The sequence below is a fragment of the Dipodomys ordii genome, unplaced genomic scaffold (genome assembly GCF_000151885.1).
Source record: "Dipodomys ordii isolate 6190 unplaced genomic scaffold, Dord_2.0 Scaffold47, whole genome shotgun sequence".
Taxonomy (NCBI): Eukaryota; Metazoa; Chordata; class Mammalia; order Rodentia; family Heteromyidae; genus Dipodomys; species Dipodomys ordii.
In genome coordinates this window covers 4,793,181-4,818,480 of record NW_012267263.1, presented here as the reverse complement: position 1 = coordinate 4,818,480, position 25,300 = coordinate 4,793,181, and the positions used below count along the sequence as shown (strand labels likewise).

The 25,300-nt window shown below is 36.5% G+C and overlaps 1 protein-coding gene across 1 annotated transcript in view; it reads left to right on the top strand.

Moving 5' to 3' along the window:
• Tsga10 (testis specific, 10) overlaps positions 1 to 25,300 on the top strand; it is a 108,084-nt gene that overhangs the window by 22,146 nt on the left and 60,638 nt on the right. The window contains exons 2-8 of the mRNA XM_013019733.1: positions 1,598 to 1,813; positions 5,401 to 5,466; positions 6,790 to 6,957; positions 7,348 to 7,506; positions 12,979 to 13,149; positions 13,244 to 13,321; positions 15,393 to 15,544. Of these exons, the coding sequence (XP_012875187.1) occupies positions 1,598 to 1,813; positions 5,401 to 5,466; positions 6,790 to 6,957; positions 7,348 to 7,506; positions 12,979 to 13,149; positions 13,244 to 13,321; positions 15,393 to 15,544 (1,010 nt within the window). The remainder of the gene's footprint in view (positions 1 to 1,597; positions 1,814 to 5,400; positions 5,467 to 6,789; positions 6,958 to 7,347; positions 7,507 to 12,978; positions 13,150 to 13,243; positions 13,322 to 15,392; positions 15,545 to 25,300) is intronic.

Genomic DNA, 25,300 nt, shown 5'->3' with positions numbered 1-25,300 from the left:
TACCTAACTGTGAATTTTTAGAATTTAATATTATTCTTGACATGATTGTTGTTCATTGGGTCTAATTTGTTTTGTTTTGTTTTGTTTCCTTTAAAGGCATTTGTATACCTCCGTGATAGAACAGGCCCCTTTCTTCATCTGTTGATGGTTTGGTAGTGGGTTGGGAAGGAAAGCTGTGATCTTCCACATTAGTCAGCAGATACTTGATTCAGTTGATATTTAGCTTAGTCAAGTAAGTTACTATGTTCGAAAGGTCTTTTCTAAAGAGTTAATGTACTTTGATAACAGTAACTACAAACTTCATTCTAGGAAGTGTCTCAAGTGGTAGAGCACTGATCTTGAGCAAAAAAGGCAAGTGCAGTTTGAGGCCCTGAATTCAAGCCCCAGTACCAGCGTAACTTCCTCCCCCCAAACAAAAACCCTCAAAGAAAATTTAATTCTAAAGAACTTTAATGTCATTTAATTACAGAACTGTGGTTTCTTTTTTTCTTTATTTGTCACTCAGGAGGCTTGAACTCATGGCCTGGGCATGTCCCTGAGCTTCTTTTGCTCGAGGCTAGTACTCTACCACTTGAACCACAGCACCATTTCTGGATTTTTCTGCTTATGTGTTACTGAGGAATCAAACTCAGGGCTTCATGCATGGTAGGCAAGCACTCTGCCACTAAGCCATATTTCCAGCACAGAGCTGTGGTTTCTTTATAGGAGATATTATTTGGCTATTGAGTAGTTTGGTTAAAAAATAATAGTACTTTCCCCTGATACTGGGGATTGAAATCAGGGCCTCTTGCTTGCCAAAGGCTCTACCACTTGAGCCACAACCTCAGCCCTTTTGCTTAGATAAAATCTAACTTTGCCTGGACTGGCCTTGAACTTATGGTCCTATTGTTTCTGCCTCTCATACAGGTAGGCACATACAGGTATGTGCCACCACAGTTGACTTTATGGTGAGTGCATGCGTGTGTGTGTGTGTGTGTGTGTGTGTGTGTGTATATGTGTGCGCGCACACACACGTGCCCGCACTCGTGTGCATACGCTTGTCCTGGGGCTTGAACTTGGGGCCTGAGTGCTGTCCCTGATATTTTTTACTCGTGCTCTACTAGTTGAACTATAGCTCCATTTCTTGCTTTTTGGTGTTTAATCAGAGATAAGAGTCACATGGACTTTCTAGCTGGGTTGGTTTTGAACTGCATTCTTCATATCTCAGCTTCCTGAGTAGGTAGAATTATAGGCATGCGCCACTTGCGCCCAGCTCTTTTATTTTTATTTATTTCATTTTAATAAATTGGAAATTGTCTATACATTTTCTAAAATTTGAAGGTTGGGGATGTGACTCAGTCTTAGAATGCTTGACTACCATGCTCTTGAATCAATACCTAATGCCACAATAAATAAATTCTTTTAAATATTCATTAATTTTTTTCAGATACATAATGTATTCTTGGTACAGAATTCAGAAGGTACAAAAAATTATGTAGTTAGGTCGCCTTTCCAGAGAAGCAAATCTCCCTTTCTGACACCAGCCACCTAGTAGTTCTCCTCAAAAGGAAGCTAAGGAAATATTTTAAAGTGATTATTTTCTTTTCAATGATAACAGATTGAAGATCTCAAACAGACAAATCATGACTTGGAAGAATATGTTAGGAAACTCTTGGATAGTAAGGCGGTGGTAAGCAGTCAAGTAGACGATTTAACCAACCACAATGAGCATCTTTGTAATGAGTTAATTAAAATCGACCAACTAGCAGAGCAACTAGAAAAAGAGAAATTTTTTGTGGTGGATTCCGCCAACAAGGAACTTGAAGAAGCAAAGGTACTAAACTTATCACTAAAAAAAAAAAGTTTTATATCTGTAATTTTGTTGCCCTTTGAAAGTTGTTTAGGTTTGACATAACTCAAATCTATACTAAGGGTTGAATTATATTTATCACATTTTATTTCTTTTCTTTTTTTTTTTTTTTTGGTGGTCATGGGGTTTGAACTCTGGGCATGGGTACTTTCCCTGAGGTCTTCAGCTTAAGGCTAGTGCTCTACCACTTGAGCTGCAGCACCACTTCTGGTTTTTGAGTGATTTATTGGAGATAAGAGTCTCAAGGGACTTTCCTGCCTAAGCTGGTTTTGAACTGTGATCCTCAGATCTCAGCCTCCTGAGTAGCTAGGATTACCGGTGTGAGCCACTGGCTCCCAGCCTCACATTTTATTTCTTTAAAGATTTTTTTTTCTGGGAAGTTTTCTAAATATACTAAAGATTTTTTAAAGCAACAGCAGTGTTCTGTAAATAGAATGTTAGCCCTCTCCCCAATTCTCTCTTTAGATATTTACAAACTGGTTTATTTCCATCTTTTATTATTTTCATGCACATAATTTCATACTTTTTGTGATAGGTCTCTGCCACTGAAAGCCATATGTCCAGCCCATTTTTGCTTTAGTTATTTTTCAGGAAAGGTCTCATTTTTGTTTGAGGCTGGTCTCAGACCTTGATTCTCCTATATTTGAGAGCATATAGTTCGTTTCACAGGCACATAACGTTTTGTTTGTCTTAATGGTTGAGCTTGAGTCTTTCTTTTTGCCCAGCTGGCCTCTAACTATGATCCTCCTGATTTCTACTTCCTGAGTAGCTAGGGTTACAAGCATGAACCACTGTACCTGGCTGTATTTCATACTTTAAAGTTTTCTTGTTTCTTTTTACTAAAATTTCATACTTTAAAGTTTTCTTAATTTCTTTTTACTAAAATTTAAAGTTTTTTTTTAATTAGTCGTGGGACTTGAACTCAGGGCCTAGGTGCTGTCCCTGAGCCCTTTTGTGCAGGCTAGTGCTCTACCACTTTGAGTTTGTAAGAGTGCTTGCTTAGCTTGCCCTATTCTTTTAGTTCAATTCTCAGGGCCACACATAATGATGATAGATTTTACTCCACATAGTATAGTGCAGAAAATAACATCTTACCACAATCACATCTGCTCTGTCTATACATTATCTTCTGTTTATATACTACTATTTTTCATCTGTATCTAGGAAATGTGTACATGTAATGTGCTTTTCACCTCTCCTGTCTCTCTCCCTCCCTCCCTCCCTCCCTCCCTCCTTTCCTCCCTTCCTCTCTGTTTCTCTTTCTCTTCTCTCTTTCTCTTCACTCTACCACTTAAGTCATAACTCCACTTCTGGCTTTTTTTTGCTAGTTAACTGAAGATAATAGTCTCAAGGGCTTTCCTGCCCAGACTGGGTTCAAACCATGATCCTCAGAGCTCAGTCTCCTGAGTAGCTAGGATTACAAGTGTGAACCACTGGCTCCTGGCTCTATAAATTTAGAAAGTATCATGCTACATCCAGGCGCTGGTGGTACCTAGCTACTCATGAGGCTGAGAGCTAAGGATCTCAGTTCAAAGCCAGCCAAGGCAGGAAAGTCCATGAGACTCTTATCTCCAATTAACCACCAGAAAACCAGAAGTGGTTCTATGGCTCAAATAGTAGAGTGCTTGCCTTGAGCTGAAAAGCTGAGGGACAGCACCCAGGTCCAGAGTTCAAGCCCCATGACTACAAAAAAAAGACAAAAACACAAAACTATCATGCTAGATATGGAAATCTTTGCACAGTATCTGTACTAGACCCATGTCTTTAAAAAATATAATTATTAAGCTGTTATACAGAGGGGTCCTTTTTTTTTTTTTTTTTGGTCATGGGGCTTGAACTCTCGGCCTAGGTGCTGTCCCTGAGCTCTTCAGCTCAAGGCGACCATTCTACCACTTGAGCCACAGTACCACTTCTGGTTTTCTGGTGGTTATATAAGAGTCTCATGGACTTTCCTGCCCGGGCTGACTTTGAACTGAAATCCTCAGATCTCAGCCTTCTGAGTAGCTAGGATTACAGGTGTGCACCACGGGTGCCTGGCGAGAGGGGTCCTTTCATAAGTCAGGTAATAAGTTCATTTGTTTTTTCGGACAATGTCACTCCTTCCTTCACTCGCCTCCCCAGGTTCCCTCTCATATCCCTGCCAACAAGAAAGGAAAAAAACCCAAAGCAAAACAAACACTACCAACAGTAACAACAAAAAATTCATGGTTCTACTTCCTAGAGGTCATTTCCATAAATAATATTTTAAATGTTTAGAAAAGCTATACCTTTGGGTTCCTCAACCCATGTCTTTTTAAAAAGTGTCTTCATAGTAGTGTAAATTAACATTGAATATGAATAATTCAAAGCTATACACAGTTTACTTAAACTGTAAGTTATGTTCCAAACAATAAAACTCCTTACTATTTTTAAGAACTTAACTGTGACTGCCAGAGAAATCTTAGAAGAGAACTTTGGAATAAACAATAAAGAAAAAGTAAATTTGTGGGTCTAGCTTAGTGGTCTATTGCTTGCCTAGCATGGGTAAGGTTGTGGGTTTGATCCTTAGTATAGCAGCAAAAATAAGTAAATAAAATAAAGTGATAATCCTAGAAAGTTCAATTTTAAAACATTATTGGCAAGACCATAGTAAATCTTAGTTTAAAATAATGAGAGAAAAATTAATGAATTTAAAAATATATTCATTGAATTTAAAAATACTTTTAACAAAAACTTTTTGGCATAAAGCCTTCTTGCCTTGTTCTTTAGGAATATAAAATGAAACATAAGATAAATATATTACATATAACTATGGGTAACTATGGTACTGGGTTATTCATAATAGTGATACAAAAAGTATGTTGTGGGTGGAATAGAATTAAGTTGTTACAATACTATTGAGTAGAAAGCATGTTCTTCCAAATGAGCAATTTGGGAAAACTTCTATTCAAGTCATTTTTTAATAGCTTCTTTATTGGCATCTTTAGAAATATAATTAGCATTAACATTTGGTCCAATGTATGAGAAACGATTTTGTAGAGATTTTATGTACAATACTGGATAAAGAAACTGCCATATTTTATCCTAAGTTCTTTTATCCTCAAAGCATAAAGCAGATTACCTTTTCTTTATTATACAGCCTTCATGTTTTGTTTGGTTTGTTTGTTTTACCAGTACTGGAGCTTGAACTCAGGACCTGTCCTCTGCTCCTTAGCTTTTTTACTCAAGGCTGGCACTCCTATCATTTGAGTCACACTAACACTTTTAGCTTTCTGCTGGTTAATCAGAGATAAGAATCTCACAGACTTTCCTACCTGAACTGGCTTCGAACCTTGATCTCAGATCTCCTCAGACCTCAGCCTCCCGCTAGGATTACAGACGTGTGCCACTCATGGGTGGCTGGCTCTTTTGAGTTATTACTTTGTATTGACAGTAATTGTATTTGATGGTATAGAATTTAGATACTATAAGCCTTCATGTTTTTATTGTCAAATGGTTTCTTTCTTTTTTGATGCTTTTTCCAATTAAACTGAAGCGTATTTAAATAACAAAAACTAATTCTCATTTTTCAGATTGAAATCATTTGCCAGCAAAATAATATAACAGTATTAGAAGATACAATAAAAAGGCTTAGATCTGTAAGTACATTTTCCATAAAATATAAGTTAAGTAATCACTTTTTACTCAGCCACAAAAAATGAATATGCATGTTTTCACCCTTATTGCTTTCATATGTTTTTCTTTTTTTTTTTTTTGGGTCCTGTCGTGGGGCCTGAACTCTGGGCCTGGGCGCTGTCCCTCAGCTCTTCAGCTCAAGGCTAGGGCTCTACCTCTTGAGCCACAGCGCCACTTCTGGGTTTTTTTTCTTTTTGCTTATGTGGTGCTGAGGAATGGAACTCAGGGCCTCATGCATGCAAGGCAAGCGCTCTACCACTGAGCCACCTTCCCAGCCCCGCTTTCATATGTTTTATTTATTTAACAATGTGGAATGAAAACTCTTCTATTTAAACATTTTAATCTTATCATTTAAACAATCTATCAGAAAGCATGTAATTTTCCTCCTGTAAAGTATTTGCATAATAAATATAGCAAAATAGTTTAAAACATATTAAAGTGAATTGGAGTTCATAAGAATGCACTTGAAAATATGAAATATCTAGGATCCAATTAAATTCATTTGACCAATTATTGAACAAAATACTTTAGAGATTATTAATATTATTTCAGGGCTGGGGCATGATGGCACAAGTGATAGAATGCTTGTATAACAAGTGAATTTAATTGTGGTGTGTGCATGTGTGTGTGGGTGTACATGTGTGTGTTTGAACTCAGGACCTCACAATCTCACTTGGCTTATACTCATGGCTAGGGCATTCTACCATTTGAACCATGCCTGAAGTTTCAGCTTTTTTCTAAAAAATAATTTAGAAAACTTTTTTCTTAGAGATAGAGTCTCTCAGATTTGTCTATCTGGGCCAGTTCCAAGCCTCAAGCCTCAGATCTCAGCCCCGTGAGTAGCTAGGATTATAGACATGAACCTCTAGCACTCAGTTTAGGAGGGCTACTTTTAGTCAAATTTAAACATTCAAGAATAATGAAAACTATTTTTATAAAACTATTACTGAATATTTGTATTTGTAAAATACCAAATTTAATACTTTTAAAGGTCCTCTTTGTTTTCATTTAGAAAAAAATACTGTGGGGCAGGGAAGGTGGCTCAGTGGTAGAGTGCTTGCCTTGCATGCATTAGGCCCTGGGTTCGATTCCTCAGCACCACATAAACAGAAAAAGCCAAAAGTGGCGCTGTGGCTCAAGTGGTAGAGCGCTCGCCTTGAGCTGAAGAGCTGAGGGACAGCGCTTAGGTCCAGAGTTCAGGTCCACGACCGGCAAAAAAAAAAAAGAAAGAAAAAAATACTGTATTTTCATAGAAATAATGACCTAATTTTTTCCTCTTTGAAAAGATAATTTTAGAGACTGAAAAAGCACAAAATAAATCTCCTTCTAGACTTGATTCCTTTGTCAAGACTTTAGAAGCAGACAAAGATTACTATAAAAGTGAAGCTCAAAATTTGAGGAAAATGATCAGAAGTAGATCAAAAAGTCCAAGACGTCCATCTCCATCTTCCCGGGTAGGTTTGGAAACTGAAAAGTATTTTAGAATTTGTTGCTTAAGCATTGACTTTTATCCTTTGATTTACCTAATCTGGAAATTATTCATTTGTTTTGGCATGAATTGCTATGTTAATGAGTTTGAGAGACAAGAGGTCTCTTTGCTGACATAGTGGACAATATTGGTTCTTTATTCTCAGTATAATTTGCTGGGGAAAATGAAAAATTTTGAACACTTTGGGATGCAAAGGAAGATTATAAAAGGAAGGTGTTTTTCTTATTTATTTTCTTTATTTCCTTTGATTATATAGTCATAGTTAAGTAGAAATTGTATACAACTGTCAGTAGCAGCTTTTTATTAGTACCATATGTAAATGAAGAATTTCATATTTGTTAAATAATAATTGTAGGGTACCAACTGTGATGTCGATCTTTTGAAGAATACCACAAGAGATCGTGAAGAACTTAAATGCATGTTAGAAAAATATGAGCGGCATTTGGCAGAAATTCAGGGTAATGTCAAGGTTCTTACATCTGAGAGAGACAAGACCTTTCTTCTTTATGAACAGGTAAAATCCTTATGAACAGGTAACTTAATTTTAAGAGAACAATTAAGTAAATAACAGCATTTACTTCTGAGAGTATGTAATTCTTCCTTAGATTTTATAAGGGTGCTTAAAACTGCCAGTTTACATTTACATTTGTTGTGAAGCTATATATGTAATTTTTTTATTTTTAATTTTTTAAAATTTTATTTATTTATTTTTTCAGTTGTGGGTCTTGAACTTAGAGCCTGGGTACTATCCCTGTGCCTTTTTTGCTCAAGGTTACCATTCTCACCATTTTGAGCCACAGTGACACTTTGGTTTCCTGCTGGTTAATTGGCAATAAGAGTCTCATGGACTTTCTTGCCCAGGCTAGCCTCGAACCATGATCTTCAGATCCTAGCCTCCTAAGTAGCTAGGATTATAGGTGTGAGCCACCAGCGCCTGGCTGTTTTTATTTTATTTTTTTTTGCATTACTGGGGATTGAACACAGGGTCTTGAGTTTGCTAGTCAAGTGTTCTATCTCTTGAGCCATATCCTTAGCCCTTTTGTTTTGTGTTTGGATTTTGAAATAGGGTCTTGCTAACTTTGTCCTATTTAGTCTCAAACTCATGATCTTCCTGTCTCTACCTCCCAAGAGGCAAGGATTACAGGTAAGTGCCACTGCATCTGGCTGAGATTTTACTTTTTATAGTGGTACTGGGATCAGACCCAGGGACTTGGGCATGCTAATTAAGTACTCTACCACTGAGCTACATCCCTGTTCTTAAAATATTCTTAATGAAAAATAATATGGCTCTAATATAATATGTGCATGAGTACATACATATACATATACAAATAAGACATGGAAACTATTTCCATATTTATAAAAGGTCATATGCATACATAAAATTAGTCTTATTATTGAATATAAGAATAATAATAAGAATGGTGGGGCCAGGTTGTGGTGGCACATACCTATAAACCCAGCTACTTGTGAGTCAGAGATTGGGAAGATAGTAATTTGGGACTAGCCCAGGCAAAATGTTAGTGAGATCCTCATCTCAACATACAAACCATGCGTAGTAGTGCATGACTACATTCCCAGGTAGATAAACATAGAAAAGAGGATTGTGATCTGATATAGGCTCTGGGCAAAAATGTGAGAAAAATAACCAAAGCATAAAAGGACAGGGAGTTGTGCATGACTCAAGTGCTAGAGCACCTGCCTAACAATTGCAAGGCTTTGAATTCAAACCCTAGTACTGACAAAAAAAAAAATGGGACTGAAGCTGTAGGTCAGGGATAGAGTGCCTGCCTAGCATATGTGAGGGCGTAGGTTTGATCCATAGCACCTTAAAAACAAAAAGACAAGGAAAAAAAGTGTTACATATGTTATAATGAATTTGAGGTAAAAATACAAATCAGGATTCAAGGCTTTAAAATGCTTCTTAAGATTATTTCTTGAGTTACCTTTTAATTTGCTCAATTTTGAAGATTTAAATCACTTTGCAGTTGACTTTTACATTCTAGTTTAAAGTTCTATGAGTTTTATTGATCATATAAATGTTACTCTCAAAATATTAAATATTAAATCATAGCATAATTTTTTAAAAAGTATCAAAGCTTTAGTGAATGATAGCTACTATGTGTTGGGCTTTAAGTTTACTACTCTAGAGGAACAGAAAAAAATGATAAGCAGACCTTATTTCTTTTGTTTCTAAGCAGACTCATAGTAGATTTCTAAAAATCTGCAATGTAGTTGGAGAGATAGAGTTTTTGCTAATAGAGGATAAGTGGTTTAAAAGATTTTGTAAGATTTAAAAGAAGAGAGAATTATTATGTCCAAGGAAATCTTTGCTGGAAGATGTAGGATATGAGCTCTGAACAAATGGGGCTTCTGTTTCTTAAAAGGGGCAAGGAGGGAAGTGTCGCTGTGGCTCAAGTGGTAGAGCGCTAGTCTTGAGCTGAAGAGCTGAGGGACAGCGCCCAGGCCTAGAGTTCAAGCCCCATGACCAAAAAAAAAAGGGGGGCGGGGAGAGGCCCCTTACCTATTCCATAGGTAAAGCTTTAGATTAGATTGCATGTGTCAGTGGAGCTGTATAATTTTCTAGCAACAGCTCTAGTAATAAGAATATTCAGCTGTTGCAACTATAAGAATCTCTGTTGCAGCTATTCAGCTCTGTTGAGAGTGAAAATAGCCAGAACCCATGAGCTTTGACTGTGTTATAGTCAAACAATATGGACATGAAATTCAAATTTCATATTATTTTTACTATTAGGAAAAATTGCTCTTCATTTTTTCTCAGCTTTTTTTTTTTTTCAGTCGTGGGGCCTGAACTCTGGGCCTGGGCCCTGTCCCTCAGCTCTTCAGCTCAAGGCTAGTGCTCTATCACTAGAGCCACAGTACCACTTCTTCCGGCCTTTTCTGCTTATGGTGCTGAGGAATCAAACCCAGGGCCTCATGCATGCAAGGCAAGCACTCTACCACTGAGCCACCTTCCCAGCCCCTTTCTCAGCTATTTTAAAGGTCAAAAATACTCTTGGCTTACCCATCTACAAAACTGTAAATCTACAATAAGGCCCATTTTATTTTATTTATTTTTTTAAACTTTTTTATTATTTTTATCTTTAAGTAGTTGTACAAAGAAGTTCCCATTCTACGAAACAGTAGTGAATAAGACCCATTTTAAATATAGATCTTAGGTAGAGCTATAAGACTGTGCTAGCCAGGTACTGGGTGGCTCACGCTTGTAATCCTAGCTACTCAAGAGGCTGAGATCTGAGGATCACAGTTCAAAGCCAGCCCGGGCAGGAAACTCTGTGAGACTCTTACTCCAGTAAACCACTAGAGAACCAGAAGTGGTGCTGTGGCTCAAGCGGTAGAGCCGCTCGCCTTGAGCTGAAGAGTTCAGGGAAAGGCTCAGGCTCAGAGTTCAAGTCCCATGACCCACCAAAAAAAAAAAATCTGTGCTAGTTGTGAGCTCGATATAGTTAGCTAATTCTGGACTTCAATCATAGGGGCTGTTCATTAAACAAATTAGGGTTTTTTGCTTTTTATATTTTGTGCTGGGCCCAGGTTGGACTTCAATAGTAGGGGCTGTTTGTGAAACGAATTAGGGTTTTATGCTTTTTAACTTTTGTTTCAGAACCAGGATGGCAACTCAGTGCCTTATGCTCTGTTTTGACTTTTTCACTCACAACGAAAGCTCTACCACTTGAGCCATGCCTCTGATTAATTAGAGATAGAATCTCTCAGCCTTGTTTGCCCAGGTTAGCTAGAACCATGATCCTTGGATCTCAGCCTCCTCAATATCTAGGATTACAGGCATGAGCCATTGGTGCCTTGTTATATTTTGTTTTTTAAGCAATGAACAATTTATTATATTTTAAAAGCAGGAGAAATATGGTCGAACTAGCATTTTCTCCAGTTTATCCTGGTGGCAATCTTATCTTTCATGTGATTTTTCCATATTATAATAGTAATATTTCTCCTTCAAGAGAAGTAGAGAAGGGAAAGACTTCTCTACTGTGGAATGAGGCATTGAGGGATTATGCAAGGGTACTATCCATGGAAATAAATAAGGAAACTGATGGAAAAGAAGTGAGGGAAGACAACACAAATTTTTTTTTTAGGAAGGAGGAAAGGACAAATGAACATAACTGAGTGATTGAGAAAATAAGAGGATAAATGAGAAAGTCATTGGTAGGTTGAGGAAAAGTTGTGAGTTTGGTTTCTCAAGGAGTAGAGTGATGGTAGTGCAATCAGGTAGTAATTGCTGTTAGAAATGTGGGACTAGAGTAACACAAAGCCAGACCCTAAACAAGTAGCTTTCTTTATTTTTATTATGTTTAAGTAGTTGTGAGTTTTAATTTGTGAGTACAAGACACGTTGATCAATGTCACTTCTTCAATTGTTCCTCCTCTTTTATTGTTCTCCCACATCCAACCCTACCCATTAACCTTAGTACCTGGTTCCATGCTCAGATATGTACATTGAATATTATAACCAAATATGTAAGAAGAGATTAGATGGAAGGGGGGTGCACAATGATATTATTAGCTCAAGGGAGAAAGGAATTTCAAGAAGGGTTCAGTGGAAAACATTGTTAGATGTTACCAAAATGCCAAGGAAATTAAGAATTGATAAAAGGCCAACATATTTGATTAACTTTTTTGTTGAAATTCTTCAAAATGGTGGTGGTAGTGGATCCAGGTTACACTGAATTAAGAAGGTATGCATTGTGCAGTTGGCATTTAAATGGTAAATGATGGAGCAGTATTAAAAGAAGGGTTTTCAACATAAGGAAGCTCTGCATGACGGAAGGTATGGTAGGAGCCTGGAGTTCAGGAGCAGAGGCAGTAGAGAGGGCACTATTCATGGAAAGTTAGGGAGATTTTAGAAGACACTTAAATGTCTGTGGTTTTGGTGAAGTTTTCATTAGAATACTGGGAAATAATATATTCCTCTGAAGCTTGGAGACTAGCTGAAGCAAAACCGAGATAAAGGGCTGGGAAGGTGGCTCAGTGGTAGAGCGCTTGCCTTGCATGCATGAGGTCCTGGGTTCAATTCCTCAGCACCTCATAAGCAGAAAAAATAAGCCGGAAGTGGTGCTATGGCTCAAGTGGTAGCACATTAGCCTTGAGCTGAAGAGCTGAGGGACAGCGCCCAGGCCCAGAGTTCAGGCCCCACGACCGGATCACCTGCCTTCCCCCCCCAAAAAAAAAAAAACTGAGATGGAGGGAGGAGAATTATGTAGCAAAGTAGAATACCATACCATGTACAAACAAACAGTAGACCTGAGGAATCCTTGAACAAAGTGTACAGTGTTAGACTATCAGTAAGGACTAGTGGGCCTTTCTTATCAGGAAAAAGTTTCCAGTTTATAAAAACAGCATAAATACTTAGAGAACATAGATATATGGTAATGTTAATTAAACCACTATTCTGAGTTGAAATAAAATTTATGCCACAAAATGGATAGATGGAGTTCATCAATATTTCTTAGCAAAACATTCCCTTTTGCAGTGATTTCCTTCCAATTAAGCAAAGCTTACCAAAGAAGCTAATAAAGAAAACTTTTATTTAAATATATTTAGTCTGGTGTGGTAATGTACTTCTGTAATCCTAGTACTTGAGTTAGGAGGATCACAAGTTTGAGGCCAGTGTGTGCTACATTGTGAGACCTTGTCTTAAAAATAAAAAGCTAGGTGCTGAGAACGTTGCTCAGTGTAGAGTGCTTGTCTTGCATGCATGAGGCCCTGGGTTCAATTCCTCAGCACCACATAAACAGAAAAAGCCGGAAGTGGCGCTGTGGCTCAAGTGGTAGAGCGCTAGCCTTGAGCTGAAGAGCACCCAGAGTTCAGCCCCCACTACCGACAAAAAAAAAAAAAAAGAAATGGAATGAATTTGATAAAAGCACATTATATATGCATGTTATAAAAATCAGAATGAAACCCATTTGTACAATTTATGCTAATAAAATTTTAAACCCTGTGTCTTGAAATTATAGGCACAAGAAGAAATTGCCAGACTTCGGCGAGAAATGATGAAAACCTGTAAATCTCCTAAATCAACAACAGCTCATGCTATTCTTCGACGAGTGGAAACGGAGAGAGATGTAGCCTTTACCGATTTAAGAAGAATGACTACAGAGAGAGATAGTCTGAGGGAAAGGCTAAAGGTATGAAAGAATTTTATCTGTCACACCTTTCTTTTTAATGTGAAACATGCTGCCATGACACTGAAAGAACTGTATTTTGTTTTTCTTTAAATAGATTGCTCAAGAAACAGCATTTAATGAGAAGGCTCACTTGGAACAAAGGATAGAGGAGCTGGAGTGTACAGTTCATAACGTAAACATCACTTTTGGCTATAAACTCTCAATAACTTTTTCTCCCCTTTTTCTGTATTCAGAGAAATTCATTTTTCTATGATAGTGTTTTTATTCTTAAAACATTTAAGATGGCATTTATGCTTAATATTTCCTTCGAAAATGTAAGGTTTTTTTGTGTGTTAGGTTGTGAAGTGTGTTCTTTTCTAGAAACCATTAAGATGATTCTCAGGGAGGGCTATTTTTTTAATTATTAATTTTTTTTTGGTCGGTCGTAGGGTTTGAATTCTGGGTTTGGGCACTGTTCCTGAGCTCTTCAGCTCACCAGTTTTCTGGTGGTTATTTGGAGATAAGAGTCTCATGGACTTTCCTGCCTGGGCTGGCTTTGAACCACAATCCTCAGATCTCAGCCTCCGGAGAAGCTAGGATTACAGGTGTGAGCCACCAGCACCTGGCAAATTCTTAAAATTTTATTGCAAAGGTGATGTCCAGAGGGGTTGCAGTTATATAAGTCAGGTAATGAGTACATTTCCTTTTTTCCCATCTGCCTGCCTGCCTGCCTGCCTGCCTGCCTGCCTGCCTTCCTGCCTTCCTGCCTTCCTGCCTTCCTGCCTGCCTTCCTTCCTGCCTGCCTTTCCTTCCTTCCTTCCTTCCTTTCTTCCTTCCTTCCTTCCTTCCTTCTTTCCTTTCCATTCCACTCTTCTCTTTCCCCTTCCTCCTTCTTTTATTTATTTGTCTTTTTCTCTTTGAAACTATCTCTCTATAGCCCAGGTTAATTGAGATCTTGCCTTAACCTGTTTGCTGGGATTATCAGCATGTATCATGCAACACCTGATTCTTCTTTAATTAAAAAAAGTTTTGTTTTAGTCCTGGGGCTTGAACTCAGGGCCAAAACGCTGTCCCTGAGCATTTTTGCTCAAGACTTGAACCATAAATCTACTTCTAGCTTAAAAAAAATAGTTTAGGGCTGGGAAGGTGGCTTGCCTTGCATGCATGAGGCCCTGGGTTCGATTCCTCAGCACCACATAAGCAAAAAGAAAAAAGCTGGAAGTGGCGCTGTGGCTCAAGTGGTAGAGCCCTAGCCTTGAGCTGAAGAGCTGAGGGACAGCGCCCAGGCCCAGAGTTCAGGCCCCATGACCGGACCAAAAAAAGAAAAAGTTTATTGGTGATAAGAGTCTTAGGGATTTTCCTGCCACATATGACGTCAAACCAGGTCCTCAGATCCTAACCTCTTGAGTAGCTAGGATTAGGATTACTGGGGGCCACTGGTGCCTGGCCCTTTAATATATTTTTTACTTTTTTTATTTAAATTTTTTATTGAGATTAATAATTACATAAATTTCATAGTATGTGGGATAGTGGTACTTAGTTAAAGTCACAAGCTCTTTAATTTTTTTTTTTTTTTTTGGGTCCGGTCGTGGGGCCTGAACTCTGGGCCTGGGCGCTGTCCCTCAGCTCTTCAGCTCAAGGCTAGGGCTCTACCACTTGAGCCACAGTGCCACTTCTGGGTTTTTTCTTTTTGCTTATGTGGTGCTGAGGAATCGAACCCAGGGCCTCATGCATGCAAGGCAAGCGCTCTACCACTGAGCCACCTTCCCAGCCCCCATGAATATATATTTGAGATGATATGACTATATAAATAGAATCAAGAGAATTTTGTTTCCTGTTGTCAGGTTGAATTACATGGACTTATAAACCTATTTATAGTATTTAGTTATAAGTGAAAAATGATAGAAGAAAACCAATTATTTTTATAATTCTACTTTATGTATAACTTATTAATGTTTGATAGCAAGAAATCATTTGTAAGTAGAATATTGTATATATACTCAAAATGAACCAGAATGAAAAATGTAGACAAATATACTATTATAAACCTTTAGAAAAGCTGTGCAATAGCCTGTTTTTGTCTCTATTCTGTTCTTACCCTTACCCTTGCATCCTCCTGCATCATTCATGTCTAACTTGATCATCTCGTTATTCACAATTTGCCAGAAACCACAGTTTGTACAGAGGGAATGTGTCTCTGAAGAAAGACTACTGAGGCTTTTTTAGTGATGGCAGTAACCTACCTTGTCATTCTACTTGTGTAGCTTGATGATGAACGTATGGAGCAAATGTCAAATATGACTTTGATGAAGGAAACCATAACCACTGTGGAAAAAGAAATGAAATCACTAGCAAGAAAAGCAATGGACACTGAAAGTGAACTTGGAAGACAAAAAGCAGAGAATAATTCTTTGAGGTAAACTAAATTACCGATAAATAACTAAGTTTACTGTAAGTTGTAGTTTTGCTTTTTTGTTAGTATTTTATTATTTGTTTTATTTCTGAGAGAATTATTAAGGAGTAGTTGTAGAAACTTCAACATATGAAATAGTTCCCCCAAGATTAATAATAGACTGGCAAGGACACAATTAAGAAGTCATAACACTAGATGACTAGTATAATCTTTAGTAATATTATTCTTATATTTGCAGATCAAATTTAACTGAAATAGCTTTCTTTTTTTTTTGCGACAGCATTTTATGTAGCTCAAACTGACATTGTGCTCATAATCTTCAACTTCCTGAGTGCTGGGATTATAACCTTGAGTCATCACATCTGGCTTGAAATACTCTTCTCCCCCCCTCTCCTCCTAGAAACTGGGGCTGGAACTCAGGATCTGGAACTCAGGGCTTAGGCACTGTCCCTTAGCTTTTCTCTTCTCTCTCTCTCTCTCTCTCTCTCTCTCTCTTTCTCAAGGTTAGTGCTCTATTATTTGAGCCACAGCTACATTTCCAGCTTTTTGGTGGTTAGTTGGAGATAAATGTCATATAGACTTTCCTGTCCAGGATAGCTTTGAACCTTGATCCTCAGATCTCAGTCTTCTAGTTAGGATTATACCAGTACTCAGCCTGAAATACTGTATAAGGTCCTTTGGTGTACTGAGCACATTAATTTTGGTATTTGTTTAATTTACTTTTTGTAACTGTAGAATATGAACAGAATAAGCAAGCACAACACACAATTTTGACAATGGCTCAGAAAAAAGGGTGGGTTAGAACATAATGAAAAGTCATAACAAAGAAATAGGAGCATATTACAGAACTCCTATTAATTGAATACTAAGTACATTGCTTAGCTCTTACATACTGGTATGGTAGCAGGAAACTATCAAATCAGTCTATACCTTGTAAGTATGAAGAATGTGTTTGAAAGCATCTGCTACTATTTTTACTTTTATTATCCATTGATGCAAAAACCAAAAGGTTCTACCAATTCAGTATGGTTATATTTCAATATATCTGTGAAAATTGGAGGATGTTCATTCATGTATGAAATGGATTATTAAATCTACAAGTGTTTGGTTTGTATATGAATTCTCAGTCGCTATCTGTCCAAGACCTGTAGTGTATAAGCTGGAATCACTTGTTGGGATAGATATTACTCAAATTTTGCTTTACCTAAAAGAAAAATTCTTGCTCATAAAAAATTTTTGTAAGCTGAGATAAAATGAAAGTTATAAAGCAACACAACAACAATTTAAAAAACCTTAAGAAAAGTTTGAAAAAAATTAAATCACTCATGATCCCAGGGAAAAATAATAATATAGAGCTGTTTCCAACCATAAATTTATCATGTTTGTTACATAAGCTTTCCAAGCTTATATTTCTGGGTTAAGATTATAAATATGTATAGTTTTATATGTTTTATATTTATAGTTAATTATATATTATAAGCATTTCCTCATGTCATTAGAAGAATTTTAGTAGCACCATTGAAAACACTTTAGTTTATAATTTATTTTAGTATATATTATAATATTCTTAATAGAGGTATAATGATTTGGAGATTCTTAAATATAAACTTAATCATTTAAGGTACAATTGACATACATAGTAAAAATTCACCTATTTGTTTGTTGATTTTTTGGTAAGTATTGACACTTATACATGCCTTATAGCTATTACCACAGTCAAAATAGTATTTTCATTCTGAACTCTCATTCTACTCATGCTTTTCAGTAATCTCACTCATCTACCAATCAACTGTTGTAATTTGATTTCTGTCATAACAATTTGTTCAGATTTCCTAAAATCTTTAAAGAAACAATATGCCAGACTACTTTTGTTCAACATATTGAGATTCCTGTTGTCACATGTAAATAACTCATTTTTGCTATAACTGACTAATTCTTCCATTGTATAGCTATACACATAACATTTAGATTGTTTCTAGTTTGGAGCTATAACAAATAAAGCTGCTAGAACATTCCTGTGTAAGTCTGTATGTGGACATATGCTTTTCTTTCTTTTGGATTCACAGGAATAAAATGTCTAATTCATATGATATACATTCCACTTTTGGAGAAACCAATAAACTGTTTTTCTATGTGACTGTTCTATTTTGTTTTATATTTGCACCAGCAGTGTGAGTTACTCAATAATTACATATCCTCACTAACATTTAGTATGTATACTAACATTTAGGTATACATTATGGTTTTAATTTGCCCTTTTCCTAATGGCTAATAATTTTGGACATATATTCATGTGTTTCTTTGTCATATATGCATCTTCTTTGGTGATATATCTGAATACATATTATTGAATTACATATCAAGTTGTATAAGATTTTGTAATTTAAATTCTGCCAGATATTTGTTTTCAGTATTTTTTCCAGTCTGTGGCGTGCATATACAAATGCACATAACAAATATGTGCATATTTTCTTGACAGCATTTTTATTGGCTTTTATTTATGTTATTTTTTGTTGTTATTATTAAAGGTGATGTATCGAGTGGTTACAGTTACATAAGTCAGTAAAGAGTACATTTCTTTTTGTCACTCTTTCCCTTGCTCCCTCCCAATTTTTCCCTTCTGTCCCCATCTACAGTTAAATAGTTTATTTTCAACATAGTATCTAGTGAGTACTACTGCTGCATTGGTTCACCCCTTGTCCCTCCATTTCTGTGCTCCCCTTTCCCTCCCAAAGACAAGACAAAAAGAAAACAAAAACAGTAAGAAAGAAAAATCTTGTTTCCATTTCTTGGAGTTCATTTCAATAAATATTATTTTATGTGATCACATGTACCTATGCATTGTGCCTTTGTGTTCCTCTCCTAAGAACATCTTCCTTTGGTTTCATGAGTGTGTGAATGCCTAGAGTCTTGTATAATTTATCATGTCCCAATGTATTTTAAATCTAGTTTCTGCATGTGAGAGAAAACATGTGCCATTGGTCCTGAGCTTGGCTTACCTCATTTAACATGATTTTTTCTAGGTCCATCTATTTCCCTGTAAATGACATAATATTCTTTCTAATGGCTGTATTAAATTCCATTGTGTATAGCTATCACATTTTTTGGATCCACTCATCTATTTGGGCTGTTTCCACAACTTGGCTATTGTGAATAATGCAGCAATGAACATGGATGTGCAAATGTCTTTATGGTATCCTGGATTGTGACATTCTGGGTAGATACCTAAGAGTGGTATAGCTGGGTTGTAGGGAAGACTTATGTTTAGTTTTTTGAGAAACCTCCAGACTGCTGTCCAGAGTGGTTGTGCTAGTTTAGATTCCCACCAGTAGGGTAGGAATACAATAGGGTTCCTTCTTCTCCGATCCCTGCCAACATTTGTTGTTTGAAATAAAAATATTGGCCAATCTAACTGAGGTGAGATGGAATCTCAGGGTTGTTTTGATTTGCATTTCCTTTATGGCCCAGGATGGTGAGCATTTCTTTTAAGTGTTTCTTTGCCATTCTTACCTCTTCTCAAAAGTCTTTCCTTAGTTCCTTTGCCTATTTAATGATTGGTTTATTAGCTTTGGGAGGGGTTACTTTCTTGAGCTCTTTGTATAATTTGGATATCTGGCCTTTGTCAGATGCATTGCTGGTAAAATCTCTCAGTCTGTTGACTGTCTTTCTAGGTTAGTCCCTGTGTCCTTTGCTGTGAAGAAACTTTTTATTTTGATGTAATCCCATTTGTCAAGTCTCTCTCATATCTGGTGTGCCCCTGGGAATCTTCAAAATTTCTGCCTATGCCTATGAGTTCTAGTGTTTCTCCTACTCCCTCTTGCAGTAATTTCAAAGTTTCAGGTCTGACATTGAGGTTTTTGATTTACTTTGAATTGATTCTTGTACCTGGTGACAAACAGGCATCTACTTTTAGTTTTTTCTGCATATGGGTGCCCAGTTTTCCCAATACCAATTATCTTTTTCCCACTGTATATCTTTGACTTCTTTATCAAATATCAGATAACTGTAAGCATATGGTACATATCTAGGGGTTTCCTAGTTTGTTCCATTGATTTTAGGGTCTATTTTTTGTTAATACTAAGCCGTTTTTATTATTATAGCTCTGTAGTAGAGCTTGAGGTCTGAGATTATGATACCACAAGCATTGCTTTTTTTTTTTTTGCCTAGAATTGCTTTGGTTATTCAAGGTCTTTTATTGTTCCAGATGAATTTTTGCATTGTTTTATCTAAGTAAAGACCTTCATTGGGACTTAGTTGGGATTGAATTAAATTTTTAGGTCATCTTTGCATCATGGCAATTTTTACAAAACAAATATTTTAAGTTATTGATTTTAATGAATTTACATTTAGTGTTAGTGTTCTTAGGAAAAGCCTGTAAAGACCGAGGTCACTAAGTTTTCTCTTCTGCAGTTTTGTCGCTTTAGCTCTCACAATTAGATACAAGATCCATTTGACGCTAATTTTTGCATAATACTTTTTGTCTAATACTTTTTTCATATTGCTTTCCCATTGTTCTAACAGTATTTGTGTAGACTTTCTTTTCTTCATTGACTTGGTTTTTACTTTGGTAGGTCACTTGTCCATATTAAACAATCTCTTCCTCTTTGTCTTTTTCTCCCTCCATCCCTTTCTCTTCCTCTTCCTTCTTCTCCCTCTTCTTACCTCCTTCCCTTGCTTTCCTTTCACTTATTCTGTCATTTGAACCTGGGACCTCACACTTGCTAGGCAGATGCTCTACCATTTGAATCATACTTCTAAGCCCTTTTTGCTTTAGTTATTTCAAATAACTTGAGTGTCTATCTAGTCTAGCCTGGATCATAGTCATCCTAGGTAGCACTTGGCAACCTAGTTAGGATGATTGGCATATGCCATTATACTCACTTATAAGTTGAGGTGGGATTTTGCTAATTTTTTGCCCATACTGACTTGGAAGTACAGTACTCCTGATGTCTTCCTCAAGATTACAGATATAAGCCACCATGCCCAGCCCTTTTTTTCCTGTTTATTTTTAGTTGTGACAAAACACGTAAAACATGAAATCTACCTTGTTAAAATTTGTATAAAAATTTGTTTAAAATTTTGTTTGCGAGGCAGGATGAGTCGCATCTGTAATCCTAGCTATTTGAGATTCCAAAATTGAGATGATTGAGGTTCCAAACCAGCAATAGTGAGACCTCCTCTCAACAACAACAAAAAAACTGTGGCAGTGTGCATTTGTCATTTCATCTAAATGGTGCATAAAGTAGGAGAGCTGCAGTTTAGGCTGTCCCCTCAAAGAAAAGTCATTCCCTACTAGAAAGTAAATAAAGCAAAAAGGACTTGGGTTGATGCTAAAGTGTTAAGGGTCCCTGGCCAATATACGAGGTGAGTTCAAATACCCCACCCCCATAAAAAAGTGGTGTCATCAGATCTGGAAAATTTTCATCAGGTGTGCCTAAATCTCTATATCCATTAACAGCACTCCTAACTTCCCATTCCCCCAGCCACTAGCAACCACCAGTTTTCTATTTGTGTTTATCTCTTGTAAGCTGTGTACTATACAGTATATATTCTTCTGTGATTATCTTATTTCATTTAGCATAATGTTCTCAAGGTACATCCCTATTGTGGCAAGTGAAGAATTCCTTTTTAAGGCTGAATAATGTCTTGTTGAATGGTATGCCACATTTTTTTCATCTGTTCACTTGTTGATAGAGCGATTGTTTTAACCAATTGTGAATAATACTGCAGTGAATTTGAGCCTGTAGATACCTCTTTAAGATCGTGATGTCTATTCTTTTGTATAAATACCCTAGGAGTGGGAATATCAAGTTGCTAGTACTGTTTTTAATTTTTAAAAAGGTTTCTTCATTGTAGTATAAGTATTGAGTAAAAATTGTTTATGTTCAAAGGTACAATATGATATTTTGATATACAAATATTGTGAAATGATTATATTGATCAACTTTGTTGAGATATTCATTGCCTCACATAGTCCTTTTTTGAAGTAAGAATATTAAAATCTACTTCCTTAGAAAACTTAAAGTATAGAACATATTTATTGTTTACTGTAGTAATTATGCAATACTTTAGGTCTCCAAAATTTTTCATGTAACTATATACTATGTCTAACATCTCATTTCCCTCACTAATCCAACTTCTCACTGACTACCCTCCCACTATTTCTATGAGCTGCACATTTTTATATTCCATATATGAATGATATCATGAAATATTAGTTCGTGTTTGATTTATTTCACTTAGTATAATGTCTTCTATGTTGTAAATAAAAATAAGTTTTTCATTGTTATTGCAAAAAATATTGCATAGCATTTATACCGCAATTTCTTTTATTATTTATTATTTTGATTCATTTTGAAAAGTTTTTGTTCCTATTTTTACATATGTTGTACGAAGTAGGTTCATTGTGATATTTCTATATAGGCTTATACAGTATTTTCATACTTATCCTCTCTACATATATATTTTTTGTTTTTGTGATAATACAGCCGGGGCTTTGTCATTTAGCTTTTTCACTCAGGGTTGGCACTCTACTACTTGAGCCACAGCTCTACTTCCTGTCTTTTTGCTGGTTAATTGGGGATAAGAGTCTTGTAGAATTTTACTGACCAGGCTGGCTTCAAACTACAATCCTCAAATCTCAGCTTCCTGAGTAGCTGAAATTACAGGTATTAGCCACTGGTGCCTGACTTGTTCTTTAATTTTTTGAGTTCTGTATTTTCTGCATATTAATACCTTTCAGATAAATAGCTGGTGAGTTTTCTTTTATTCTGTTGGCCTTCCCCCCTCCCCATCGCTTTCTCTTTCTCCCTCCTTTTCTCCTTACCTCCTTTTCTTCTTCTTTCTTGTGTACATTGGAGATGGAACTCAGGGATCACATTTACTAGGCAGGCATTCTACCATATGAACCACTCTACCAGTCCCTTTTTGTATTGGTTTATTTTGGCATAAAGTTTTGATTTATACTTGGTCTACCTCCATCATCCACAAGTTTATTCTGTTCAGTCCCCATGTGTTTGTACAGGGTTTTAATTGAACACATTAGTTTATCAGTATCAATCCTTTTGTTTGTTCTCCCCCTCTTTCCAAACCCACCCATACTCTCAAGTTACCTGGTTCCATTTTCACACTTATACATTGAATATAATAAATTATATTCCCCCATATGTCCTATTTGTCTGCCTCACTCCCTTTTCCTACCCTGGCAAAACATGTTTCAGCCTCCTAGTATTCATTTTATTAAAACTGTTGAGTTATTTGTTCAAAGGAGTTACACAATTGGAATCCTTCCCTGAGTATACCATTCTTTAGTTAGTTTGTATGTGTGTGTGTGTGTATGTGTGTGTATGTTACCCTATGTTTTCATGTATGTTTATGGTTTAGCTCTAATTTCCACACGTGGGAGAAAACATGCTCCATTTGTCTCTGAACCTGACTTACTTTCCTTAAAATATTTCCCCCCCATGTCTATCCATTTCCCTGCAAATGATAGTGTTCTTTGTGACAGAAAGAATTCCATTGTGTGTGTGTGTGTGTGTGTGTAAATATATATATATATATATATTTACACACACACACACAGATATATAATGCATTTTTTTTGGTGGTCATGGTGCTTGAACTCAGGGCCTGGATGCTGTCTCTGACCTTTTCCTACCCAAGGCTATTGCTCTACCATTTTGAGCCACAGTTCCACTTCCAGTTTTCAGGTCATTAATTGGAGATGAGTCCTGCCTGAGTTGGCGTTGAACTGTGATCTTCAGATCTCAGCCTACTGAGTAGCTGGGATTATAGGCATGAGCCATCAGCACCTGGCCTATATTGCAATTTTGCTATATATAATTACCTATAACAATATATTATATAGCAAAATTATATAAATATGTATAATTATATAATTCAATCATATCTAATTGAATATGTAATTATATAAAAATATATAATTGTATTACAATATGTGTGATTATATAATGATTCAATTATATCTAATTAAAATATAATTATAATGATAAATTATAAGTGTACTATATAGTTTAATAATTGCATTTATATACAACTATAGTAAATAGGTCCAATTTTTATAGTAATTATATATTTAATTTTATAATTGTAATTATATAAACACTATAAATATAGTACAATTATATAATTATATAATTTTATAAGTAGTAAAATTCCATATATTCTAAAATTATATATAATTATATAAATATTAGTAAAATTCCATTGTATAAATACATTTATATATACATGCATTCACACAATGTATTTTATCATATATATGTGTATGTATATGATATATATCATATATATATGTGAAGGCCTTCTCCAATGGTCTATCTCTTTCAGCTAGCCCTCACCTCTTAAAATTTCTTTTCAGTGTATTGTGTGTGGGGACACATTGAACATCAACTCTTAACAAACACCAGTCTGGTCCCAAAGGCTTCTTAAAGTCTCTCAGTGCAAGATGCATTTAGTCCATCCAAGAGAATCACCAAAGTCTTAACAGTTCAAACATTGCTCAAAAATCCAAATTCTCCTTTAGGGCTCAAGCAAAGTTTTAGCGTGAGCTCCATTAAAATTTAAAAAGTAGGTTTATACTTTGAAAATATATGGTGGGACAGGCGCAATTTTATTCCCAAAAAAGAAGAATGGCCAAATATCAAGGAAGGATCAGATCAAAGCAAGACTAAAATGTAGCCGGGCAAACATTAAATTCTGTAGCTTAATATTTGGCACCAGAGTGTGCATTGGTATGATGAGAGCCTTGCTCCTGTGGCTTTACTGGCTGGAGTCTACATAGCCTCTGTCTTAGGCTAGTTCCACTCACTTCTTGCAGCTTTCTTTGTAACCATCCCATGTTCTTGGCATCTCTGCTTTCCTGGGTCTTCACTGCAGCTTTGGCTTTGCTCTCAAAGATTCAGGTATCACTCTCTCAGAGGTTAGCTGTGGGATTTCTGACCCTGCTATACATTGCCTGGTCTTCCAGATCTACCTTTGAAATGTAAGTGGATGCTTCCATGACCTCATAAGTTTTGCATTTTGCATGCCTGAAAGAAAAACAGAAGCCACAAAGATCTACCAGCCCGAGCAGTTGCCAGACCCACCTGGACAGCTGAACAGAGTGAAATGAACCCTAGGGAAGCAACTTTTGGAAGACCTTGTTGAAACAAGATGTCTAGGTATCTTTTCCCAAAGCAGTCTTTTACAATCCGTTTTAGACTTTTTATACCCTGGAATCTACAATGGGTGGCATCTAGACAATTCCTAATGTTCTTCAAGGCATCTTTCTTACTGTTCTGGTGCAAAGTACTTATTATTGGGCTCTTCAATAACCATTATTTCCTTGGCCCCAATTTAACACTAGCTTTTTCCTATTGAAGCTGTACGGTTTTTTTTTGGGGGGGGTCCGGTCGTGGGGCCAGAACTCTGGGCTTAGGCGCTGTCCCTCAGCTCTTCAGCTCAAGGCTAGCACTCTACCACTTGAGCCACAACACTACTTCCGGCTTTTTTCTTTTTGCTTATGTGGTGCTGAGGAATTGAACCCAGGGCCTCAGGCATGCAAGACAAGCGCTCTACCACTGAGCCACCTTCCCAGCCCTGTAGGTTTTTCAAATCCTTCCATTTTATACTTAGGTTCCAATTCTTACTGTAAATCTGATTAAATGCAGCCAGCAGTACTCCTGGTATTATCTGATTGTTGTTCATCCTTGAAATTTCCACAAAAACTCCAGCTTTACTCAGTCTGAGGGTTTGTAC